We start from the raw sequence: 12047 nt of genomic DNA, 5'->3' as shown, positions 1-12047 counted from the left end.
GTCAACAGCTCATTCCTTCCCCTCAGGCAGTAGTTAGCATTCTCCCCTGATCCCTCACTGATTGAATCCTACCTGTTGCCTGGATTATACTGTTAAAGGTAATACCACTGTTTCCTGGTTTGACCTTTCCTTTCTGAAATCCAGACAGACAGCAGCCAGGCCTCCATCCCCATTGGCCAAATATGCGATTTAAGTTCTTGTCTGTGTGATTTCAGTGAAATTTTGCGGTTGCAATAATGATCAATAGAACATAATCCATGTGACTTCAGTTTATAAAATGCAGCAGTATTTTGAAACCTGGGATTTCACAGAGCCCACTGGTGATCTGCTTTCTTGTCTTGATTGCTTGCAGCCGGTGATGAAGATGAGGATGAGTCTGGTGAGGAGCGCTTGCCATCCTGCTTTGACTACGTCATGCACTTCCTCACCGTCTTCTGGAAGGTGCTCTTTGCTTGCGTGCCACCCACAGAGTACTGCAATGGCTGGGCCTGTTTTGTGGTGTCCATCATGATAATTGGCATGCTCACCGCTGTCATTGGGGACCTCGCTTCCCACTTTGGCTGCACCATTGGCCTCAAGGACTCGGTGACAGCTGTTGTCTTTGTGGCCTTTGGCACCTCAGTACCAGGTGAGGAGGCCAAGGGCAAAAGTGTGGCAATAGGAGAAAATAATGGCTAGCACCTCTGTCCTATCCCATTGTTCAAGAGCAGCAAATCTGAGAGGGGCTTAGCCCTCCATCCCACAATCCTTTGCGTGGGTAACTTTTTGGTGTTTCAGGAACCACTGGTTCTTGTGATGCTGTATGGGATGTGAAATCTGATTGGGAACTGAGGTTCAGGGGGGAATGAGAGTAGACTCACACCCCTTTCCCCCAGGCAAAAGCTGTTCACCTCCTGAGGTTCAGGATGCAGCAAGTGAGAATCTCTGAGAACTGTGGTTTATTGGCAGGTTTTTGGATTCTGTCTGGTTTTGGAGGGGTTGAGGGGGCCATGTGTTTTGAGGGGGTTTGTACTGGTGAATGTTAAGGGACTTGGCAGTAACTATACGGCAAACCAACATCCTCTGCTCATAGCCACTGACCAGACACAGTGGGACGGCTGCACCCTTGCTGTGCCTACAGGGACCTCAGCATCATGTGTTTGTACAGAACGTACTACAACAGGATCCTGGTCCAGGACTGGGGCTCCTAGGAACTATAGCAATATACATGATTGGTAGTAATAATAATGATGATGACGACCAGCGGGGACTGTCCTTCTCTATTGCCACTGGCAGTGGCGTCTCTACGGCTATGTCTACGCTGCCATGGGAGGTGTGATTGCACCTTGGGTAGGCGTACCCACATTAGCTTAATTCTAGCAGCTGTGGCTAAAAATAGCAGGGCAGCCATGGCTCCCAGCTTGGACTAGCAGTGCAAGTACGGACCAGGAAGGCTTGTACAGTCCGTGCTGAAGCCCACACTGCCATGTCTTCAGGGCTAGTTTTAGCCACGGCTAGGCAGAGTAACGCCAGCTTGGCTGTGCCTGCTTCAGCTGCAGTCACACCTCTGACGGCAGTGTAGTCGGCCTCTATATTAGCTTCAGTTCTGCTAGGCAAAGCTGCCGAACAAATGGTAGCAAGCGGCCACTGCGGACAGAGATAAGACCTATTTACATCTAGTCAAATAATCTACTATAGTTCTAGAGCACCAATTTCACTCAGAAATAAGCCCACCCCTTCATGTCCCCATCCCCATTGTGGGTGTATGTTAATGAAAGTGCTATCCACTAGCCCCCGTCAATCTGATACACACACAGGTCTCCTATCCAGCAGCAGCTTATTATGCTGTCTCAGTCTCAGCTGGAAAGTGGCCTTGATTCCTAGTTCATGGGCAGCATTTACAGCGCCAGCCCCCAGCACTTACTCCTGCTAGTGGCTGGAAGAGGAGCCATAAGCATCCTTCTGGCTGGAAGGTTGAGTGCCGCAGCCTGTGTTATCAGCAAAAAGGAGTGGGGCACAGAGCATTGGGTGAAAAGAGCAAATTGAAGGCCAGGACAGGCCTATAAATATCTGGCAACTTAGTGCACCAGTCTAAGGAGAAGGTGATAAAATGGCATGAGACCATTAATAGAACTCGCTACCAGGGCCATTCTCAAACCGCTTCTCTGCAACTACAGAAATCTGGCCTTTGTCCCCCTCAGAAAAGGGTGTCCTTATTTCAATTCAGCTTCAGCAATCCCTGCCTGCTCTCTCACCATAAAAACTGCCAGGGCCCCCAGCTTTGGGCAGCACAATTTCATTATTCCTGTTAATTCACGTCTCTCCCTTCTAGACACTTTTGCCAGCAAAGCAGCCGCCATCCAGGATGTGTACGCTGATGCCGCCATCGGCAACGTCACAGGCAGCAATGCCGTCAACGTCTTCTTGGGCATCGGATTGGCATGGTCCGTGGCTGCCATCTACTGGGCTTCCCAGGGACAAGAGTTCCATGTGTCAGCGGGCACACTGGCCTTTTCCGTCACGCTTTTCACCATCTTTGCTTTTGTCTGCATCAGTGTCCTGCTGTACCGGAGGCGGCCTCACCTTGGAGGGGAACTAGGAGGCCCCAAGGGGTGCAGACTTGCCACGACTTTGCTCTTTGTGAGCCTGTGGCTCCTGTACATTCTTTTTGCCACGCTGGAGGCCTATTGCTATATCAAAGGGTTCTAAGCCGTGGAGAGATGATGAAGTCGGGGGGGAGGGATCCCCTTCCTCTGTTACCTCATTGGACACCAGTCCTCCAAGTGTTGTTAAACCAGAAGTGACAGTTGTCTGAGTCCACAGTTGCCCGGTCAGGAGGACAACTGGGCTGCAAGAAGGGCAAAATTATAATGAAACAAAAACAAGTTAAAAATACAAAATAAATTTAAGGTATTTAAATAAATCAAACAAAATAAACCCAGTCACTGACCCCATTCAGTGACATTCAGAATCTTCAGCCACCTTCAGAGATCACATTTTCTTTATTTTATTGTTTTCCTTTTTCTGTCCTCCATTATGAAATGGTATCATGTATTTCTAAACAAGTTGAGAATTACAGAAATAAGTTGGATCAAGGTTTTGCGGGGGAAGAGAGGAAACATGTTGCTTTAAGTTCTTTTCTTCCTTTAAATAGACAAAAAAATGTTAAAAATCAAAACCAAAAGCTTCAAGCTTCCATCAGTGCTGGAGCTGAACCATGCATTTTTTTGATGCCACAAAAACAATGTCACAGTCAAATGACTCACTGTTATCTGTTTCATGCTTTCATTTCTTTAAGTATATCATGAGACTGATGTATTTCAAATGCAAATACAAACACACACACAGGAAAATACAATGATGAAGGCTGGAGCCTGGAGCAACCCACGCACCTGCCTGGGATTTAAAAGAAAAAAAGACCTCTAACATAATATGTATCCTGTATATTTTGAGTATGGCATCTCTCTTTGTGTAGAAAAAATTTAAAACCTGTGGTACTGCAGGGAGAGGAAAATATGTTCGTTTAGAAAAGGTAAAGAAATGAACAAATACACAGACATAGCCTGCAATGTGGAAAAAAGGGAGATAGGGAAACCAGGGCATGTCCCTTAGGATCATAATGGTATTGTGTTTGATTTGTGGGAGGGCAGCAGGGTTTTCCTTTTTGCTTTAAAGTGAAGGTGAATTCATGTAAATAATTTGCTGTTCTCACATTTTGGTGCATACGAGAAGCTTCTTTGAGGCATAACATGCCACTCAAAGGTTTCTAAGCATCATCTTGAAGGGTTTACTTTGTCCTTAAAAACACACATGCTTACCAAAGGGAAAAGGATCATGATGACTCTTCATAATGCCTCTCTTGGATTCAGGGCCAGTTGATTTCCCAATGTCTTTAAGGCCAAGTATGTCCTAATGGATGATGACCCACATCTGGTTACTGTAACCCACTGGGATCGGATATGCTGAGCAAAGATGACACCGGTCTCCTTTTCGGGGAAAAAACCAAAACCAAATCAAAACCATATAACAGTATTTTTCCAGTGCACGGGTCATTTCCCATTTTGATTTGTATCATGTCTGCCAATTTGCTCCTTTAACACCCTGTTGTAACAAGGATCAGTGCTCCATTGTGGTCTTTGCTAGGCTGAGAGGTACAGTACGGTCTTAAAAACTGCCACAGATCTGAGGACAATCTGTGTCATCTTAAGTACATTTTAGAAAAGCACCCTTTTAATTTTAAGTGCATTTTCTAAAGAAAAAATAAAAAGGAGGAATACAAGCAAGATCTCATATCATGAATTACATCAACAGCTACAAATTGAAATGTTGGGTTGGCAAAAAAATAAAAGCTACACTTATATCTATATAAACATATTATCTATATACATATTTCTTAAGTGCAAGAACTGGAAGAGGGCATTGCAGCTTCATTCTTTTTAAAAAGAAAAGGAGGACTTGTGGCACCGCTGTTACTCTGAAACCATTCTTTTTAAAGTGTTTTTAAGATGAAGATATTTTCTTCTGTCAAAAACTTAGGTACTGTAAAGGGAAATGTCTTCTTCGTAAATTTCACACTCATTAAACAAACCTGGAGCATTAGAGAGTAAACCAGGAAATGGAAAGAGGTCCTTCTTTACCTGTGTTTTCATCAGAGTGAGTCAATGCGCTGATAATGCCTTAAAGGCTGGGCAAAAGCACACAGAGGGAAAATAGTGATGGGAATGAGAATTGTGTTATTTTGTTATGGAAAAGAAGATGCAAAATGATCTCAGATGTACGGAAGAGTGTGAAAATGATCCTTAATTGACAAGTGAAATATTTATTTTCATACAGATGTGTATCAAGTATATATAAAAAGTGTGAGAGGGAAAGGAAAGATTCTTCTCTCAGATATGATATGAGCAATGAGCGCTTTGTCTGTTGAAACTAGCAGTGGGTGAACAATAAAAGGTGTGAATCCAATAAGCACCCACGTTTTCTGAATGCTTATCCTCACTTTAGCAGAGCTTTTTGGGTCTGCAACATCAGGCAAGAAAACGTATGAGAACGGGTTGCCTACTGAGATTTTCAGTATATCTTGCTTCCAGAATGCCAAGAAATACAAGAACAGCTTTTGTTAACTTATTTCAACATTGCAACTCTCATCCTGGCTGTGACCCAGCAAGCAGAGGTGCAAGAAATGGAAAACACAAAAAAAGGTTTGGAAAAAAAAAGTGGTTTGAATTTGGGGCAGAGGTTCAGATGGGTTCTTATTTTATCCAGACCGGTTCTCCCATTCCTAGTTGAAACCTGGCTTGGGTATTTGAAATGCTGTTATGTTGCTTGCGCTCTATCAAACACATGCTTTTCATCTGCTTCTTTATTAAGATCACTTTGTCGGGGGATGAGGGAGGGTTAGCGGGAGGAGGGAGGACTATGCTAGTGCCAATCTTATAGTTACTTTGCTGCCCTTACATACACTGAGAAAAACTGCTCCAGGCCAATAACATCTGTGGAGTGTTTTATTTTATTTTATTTTATTTTATTTTATTTTTTACATAATTAAAAAAATACAAGAAAAGAAAAACAAAATCTTCATTGCCTTTTGTTCTGTTTTGTTTTTGTTGTGGAAATTTGCATGGAAGCATTTGTACTTTTCTTCCCCTCCCCCCACCCCTTTCTTTTTTTCTTTTTCACCCCATTTGTCTCAATTAGATTTTGCAGGAATAAGCCACCTAAAGTTGCACCATGGATCTTTTGCACACAGGAGACCTCACTTCTTCATTAGTTAAAGCTCGCTGGTTTCATTGCCATTGTTCCTTGCTCTTTGTTTTTCCTGTCAGCTTCACATCTCAGTCTGGAATAAAAGCCGCTTTCCTCTTTCTGTTGCCTTGTTGCTTTTTAAATCACACTCTACAGTTCCTTATCCATTTCTACAAGTTCCTTCTTCTCTCCTTCCCTGATTGCTGGATGAGAACACATTCTGAGCAGATCTGAAAGTTAAAGGGGCGAGGAACATTTGGAACTAATCATTAGGTGTGATTTTTTTCCCCCCTTGGAGGTACTGCAGGAAAACTGGTAAATCCCTCTTACCTCCTTGCTGTAAGGACCCCAGAAGCATTTGAATTTCTTCATAGGGCTGCTGATACTATGCCTGCTGCCAAACTGGATTTTGATTGGAGAATCAGCCTTGCTTGATTTGACAGATGAATAAATACTAAGACCAGTGATAATATTTTTCATGCCAAGTAGATCAAAGGCTTTGCAAAGCAACAGCTAGAGATTAAAATGACATCACGCAATTGGGCCGACCAAGATTTCAAGCCTCGAAAAGGGGCCTCGATGCTATGCAAGAATGTCCCAGGGCTGTGAGTCTCAAAAAAACATCAGCAGTCCCATTGCCCCCTTAATGAATGTAAGAAAGTTGGCCTCGTCAGATTCAATTTAGCCTTATTTTGAAAACAATTTTGTAACTAGGCTTTACTTTTTCCCACGTGTAGGTGAGCTAGTGTGTCACTGCAATAGCACCGTCTTTACTCCAGAGTTCACCCCATCTGGCAGGGTGGTCAGGGCCTCCTGCCTGAGTATGGTAGCCCTCGTCTGGGCTATGAAAGGTGTTAGCCTCAGTCCTGAGGGGTTGTGTGGGTTTTCTCCTTATACATGGTTGGTGTCAGCTGGTCTTGGTGCTCAGGGGAGCCTCAAAAGCCCTTAAGTCTCCCAGGGGAAAAGTAGGGGAACCCAGGCACATCCACTCCACTGGGTTTCAGCTCAGGGCCCTTAAACCAGGCAGAGTCAAGGCTCCACAACTCCTGTTATGTCCTGAGCGCTAACCTACCTCCCTTGGTTTCTGTAGGCAGCTCCAGCTTGTAGGGTCAGGCACCCTTTCGCCGCGTGGCTTCTCAGCTGCTTGCTGGCTGGAGTTTCTTCTCCTGCCTGTTTGCTCCTCTGGCAGTCCTTCCATCCCCCTGCTGCTTTGCTCTTTTCTTCTCCCAGCTGCTGTGAGACGCCCAAGCAGCACTGACTGGCAGTTCCGACACCAACCTGTTGGTTGCCGAGCCAGGATGAGTCTATACACCCACGATAACCCACATGAACATGCTGGTCATTTTATCAGGGGCAGCAGTGGACTAATTCATCACCTGAAACACTTGACACTTGCATGCTCGCTACCTGCAACTTTGCTGCAAACGTCATCCAAGGTTTTCCCCAGTCATTGCCTCTTTTCTGATCCTCTGTACAGGAGGATTTTTCAAATAAAAGGCAATGCCCGGGATTTTTCTGGAGCAGACCCTGCAGCTCAGAAATTTGGTCTGCTTCCTGATTGGGTCCCCCGCCGCCAGCATCCACATCTGATTGGTCCCTTGCAGCTGCTAGAACTTGCCCACTGAGGCCCAGGCTCCCAGCCCTGGGCAAGGGCCCTGCAGAGAGGCGCTGACATGATGGCCAGACAGCTGTCGCTGCGTCCCAGGTCTGCACAACCATCCTGATATTGTGACAGGGAACGACACTGCCCTCCCCACCTCAACAGTAAGGAGCCAGGTACATATGCCAGCATCCCACAGGTACCCCTCCCACACACCCCAGTACATACGCCCTCCAACACCCCCTCCCCCAAAAAAACCTTGCCCAAGTGCACACATACATAGCTAGCAACCCTCCCAGTACACATAACCACTGCCACAACCTCCCCGGTCCCCTTCCCAGTACACACACACACGCACATTCCAGCACCCCTTCCTCATACACATCCACGTATCCCTCCCAGTACACATACACCCCTTTCAGCACCCCCCAGGTACCCCTCCCAGCACACACACACACAGCTCCAACACTCCCCCAGGTACCCCTCCCACTACATACACCCGCCTCCAGCACCCCCACCAGGGAACCCTCCCAATACAAACGCAGCCCTTCCAGCACCCCCACAAATACCCCGCTCAGTGCCTGCACGCACAGACACCAGCACCCCTCTCAGGACACAGAAACCCTTCCAACACCCCCCGCGATACGCTTCGCAGGCCACTCACATCCTCCAACGCACATACACTCCTTCCCCTGGTATCCCTCCCCATACACAAACACACGTAGGCCCTCCTAGTACATATAGACTCCTCCCAGGGCTACCCAGGTACCCCGCCCTGTACACACACAAACCCTTCCAGCACCTCCTCCAGTACACAAACACCCCTCCGTCACCCCCCGAAAATACCCTTCACAGTACACGTACACCTCTGCCAGCACCCCTTCGGTGCCCCTCCCCGCACACACATACACACACCCTCCATACAGCGCTCCCGCCCCCAAATACGCCTCATAGTACACATACATAGCCCTCCAGCATGGCACCAGGTACCCTGCAGCACATATATACCCGGCCAGCACAACCCCAATACCCCTCACAGGCTATACACCCACACACACACACGCTCCAATTCCCCCCCGCAACCTTTCCCAGCACACACACCAACCCCAGGCACTCCCTAGCGTTACACACACACACACAAAATCCTTTCCAGAACCCTCCCCTTCCACACACACCCCCCAGTACACACACGGCCCTTCCAGCACCAGGTACCACTCTCAGTCCACACACACCCCTCCATCACCCCCCCCATACAAAAACACCCTTCCAGCATCTACCATGTACACACATCAGATACGCCTCCCAGTACACACATCCGCCTACCAACACCCCCTCAGACACCCCTCACTTGCCCCTTCCAGCACCCCATCCAGGTACTCCTCCCAGTGAACACACATCCCACTCCAGGATCCCTTGCATACTCGCTACCCCCTCCACACCCCCCCCACCCCCACCCCCCGTCCCAGTAGACACACACAGACCCTCCACTCCAGCTACCCTTCCCAGTACGCACAGACCTCTCAGGTACACTTCCCAGTAAACATACATGCACGCCCTGAGGTACCCCTCCCAGCCCACACACCCCTCCAGCACCTCCCAGTTACACACACACCCCCCCAACCAGGCACCCCTCCCACAACACATACACCACCCCTCGGGTACACCTCCCAATACGCACATCCCCTTCCATCATCCCGCCGAGTAGGAAAACACCCCCCCCCAGCATCCTCCCGGTACCGCGCTCAGTACACAAACACCCCTTTCCAAAACATTCTCTCAAATACCCATCCTAGTACAGATCTGTCCTGCACCGCCATTGGTACACATACACCCTTTCCAGAACTGTCCCATGTACCCCTCCCAGTAAACACACACTCCTCCTGCATCGCCAGTACACAAACATTCCTTCCAGCAGCCCTGAGCTAGAGAACCAGCACACACACACACACACAAACCTCCCCCCCCCACCCGTATCCCTCTCACCCCACACCCCTTTCAGCAACCATCAGGTACGTCTCCCAGTACAAACACACCCCCCCTCCAGCACACACACCCCAGTACAAAAACACCTCTCTAGTACCACACCCAGCAGTTGTGTGTCACACACAGACACACGCACGCATGTATGTACATCCAGCACCCCCCCAGGTAACCATCCCAGTGTACATAGACCCGCCTCCAGCACACATAGCCAGTACAAAAACAGTCCTCCAGCGCCCCCACAAATATCCTCATCGCCCTCAAACCCCCCCCGCACAGAATACACATCCCTCCAGCACCATCCCCAAATACCTCCACAGATTACCCTCCCTGCCCCCACCACCACAATTGTACTCACCCCCTCCTACCATATCCTCTTTTTGGGAACTTTAAACTTATTGCTTTGGCATGGAAGATGGTGTGTAAAATGACCAGTGTGCATCGCCCGGGGGGGGGGGGGGGGCGACATTGGAAATGCACCTAATTTAATTTTCAGCAGCACTCAAATGTTGCCAAACTTTTGTACACTATGGTCTGCACTGTGCACTATGTAATCCTGGCTAGTGTGCGCTAGCACCAGAGCCCTGAGCAGCCTCATTACCCAGCCAGCTGGACGCTTGTGTAGGTGATGGGCCTTCCTGGCCAACTCTAAGCTATGGTAGCATAGTGCTGCAAAGACTTCAGCCATTCAGTAAAGCCAGGTTAATCATGGATGGGGCAAGCTAGATGGCTAGCCGCATGGCTACGCATAGGCTTGGGCAGCAGGAAAAGTAGGTCCTAGCTGTAGCTGTACCTTGGATGCCAGTGGGAGTGGGGGGGTGCTCAGCACCTCTGTAAAAAGCAGCTGGAGCAGACTAGTATGTGTGTGTCATGCTCAGGAGAATGCCACCTGCTGAGGTCTAAGCCAGGTAGCCAGGGCAAGGTAGTGATTAGGGCAAGGCCAAGTGGTTAAAGCCAGAAGGGACCACTAGATCAGCTCAACTGACCTCCTGTGTATCATAGCCCACAGACACCACCCCTGCACCTACACACTAAACCCCGCAATGGCAAGGAGACTAGACGACTACATGCCACAGGCTGAGACTAGGAGTGATCAAGGTCCACCAGCATGTGAGTGAAACGATTAACTGAGCACTACACGATAATCCTGGCAAGTGACCCACATGCCGTGCAGCAGAGGAAAGCAAAATACTCCAAGGGTCACTGCCAATTGGGGGGCAAGGGGCGAAGTCTAGCCCAACTCCATATATAGTGATCAGCAGGGAACCTGAGCCTCTGAAAACTTGGCTTTCATTCCTGAGTTCACTATTGTCTGTCATCACTGTGGCGTGTGAACACTTACCTGAGGCTCCCATCAATAAAATGGTGTATAATATTACTTAACCACTTTCGTAAAGTGCTTTATTAGTATTATTACATGTCCGCAGGGCAGCCACCAGCCTCGTAGCTAAGATTTGAGGACATGGCTGAAATGTACTAAGAGCAAATAAGAGGTGATTAGTGTCAGTTTTTAAAGGCCCAAAAGATGGACACACCACAGCTAGTAGCATTGGCATAACATCACACATCATACAAGGTGCTGATGAGCTGCCACATCCACTGGGCGTTGAGGGTCCTTAGCACTTGCAGACGGTACTCAGAATCCTACTGTCTTTGCCTGATGAGCGGCACCATAGATTTCACTTAAGATCTCCACATATGGAAAACCTGAACTAGGCGTTGCCAGGTGCCACCAGCCAAAGCCAGTCGCTAACTGATGCTGTTTTCGGTTTGTAGGTCGTGGTGGATGGTTTTAGCAGGAGGCGTGGCTCACCTGCAACTGATTTGCCCTGTCTTGCAGGACAAAAGGGACTTAGCTGCGTTCATTTAATTAGCAAATGGGCTTGCTCAGCTCATGACAACAGCATTAACCTTTGTGGCTTAGCTAGCGAGTTCAAAGAGACATTGCAGCCATCCAGGTCAGTCCAGCAGTAGGAGCAGTCACACACTGAGAAGAGCTTGTCGCTATGATTAAAGTTGGCAATGTAATTTTTTAAAACATTTTGGATCCCAATTGTCATGTCTGCACCCGTGCCAGAGAGGCTGCTCTTTGTGACCGTGTCGCCCAGCAGGGGAGCCTGTGAATGTTTCTAACTTGCTGTACTGGGGCTAAAGGAGTGCTTCTTGGGTAAACGCACTGTTTAATTTCTAGGTAGTTAATATTATGGGGAAAAACAATGCCCCTACCAGGCAGCTGTGTGCTGGGAAGGCTCCGCGTCCTCACCAGTGAGGGGAGGAAGCGCTGCATGACACTGCTGGATAGCCTTTGAAATGGAGATAACTAACATGCCCCAATGCCTTCCTAACCCAGACACCACCTCCTGAGGTCACTAGAGCAGGCAGTGGCAGACGCATCCTGTCCCCGTCCCTGCCCCTCCTCCAGCAAAAAAACCTGCAGTCAAATTACATCTGTCCTTGGCGTGGGTGTGTGAGTGGATTTGCAGGAGGAAGGGCTCTTCGTCTGCTTTCCCAGTCTATCACTTGACCCTAAATATTCTCTGATTTTTACATCAGTGCTAAAGCTGGGTGGAAGCTGGTTTATGGCCTTTAACCTCGCACACTGCTAGTGTCACACAGGCCATCACTTTCCAGCAATTCGCTATGAGGCTCTGAAAAGACAGCTTGCCTGACAAACTATTTGGTCTGTGTGACACCTGTGACAAGCTACATTATGGCAGCACCAGCCGTGGCGCCTCTGTTACTGTTG

The 12047-nt window shown here is 48.2% G+C and overlaps 1 protein-coding gene across 3 annotated transcripts in view; it reads left to right on the top strand.

The window, feature by feature from the left end:
• Nucleotides 1-5840, top strand: part of SLC8A3 (solute carrier family 8 member A3) — a 196684-nt gene extending 190844 nt beyond the window's left edge. For all 3 annotated transcript variants that reach the window (XM_073348493.2, XM_073348492.2, XM_073348491.2), the window contains 2 exons: nucleotides 353-628; nucleotides 2312-5840. In XM_073348493.2, coding sequence (XP_073204594.2) covers nucleotides 353-628; nucleotides 2312-2688 — 653 coding nt within the window. In that variant the 3' untranslated portion in view covers nucleotides 2689-5840. The remainder of the gene's footprint in view (nucleotides 1-352; nucleotides 629-2311) is intronic.
• Nucleotides 5841-12047: the final 6207 nt, after the last annotated feature.

This window comes from Lepidochelys kempii, chromosome 6 (genome assembly GCF_965140285.1).
Source record: "Lepidochelys kempii isolate rLepKem1 chromosome 6, rLepKem1.hap1, whole genome shotgun sequence".
Taxonomy (NCBI): domain Eukaryota; kingdom Metazoa; phylum Chordata; order Testudines; family Cheloniidae; genus Lepidochelys; species Lepidochelys kempii.
The sequence above is the reverse complement of the archived record's forward strand: the minus strand, read 5'-3'. Positions and strand labels throughout refer to the sequence as shown.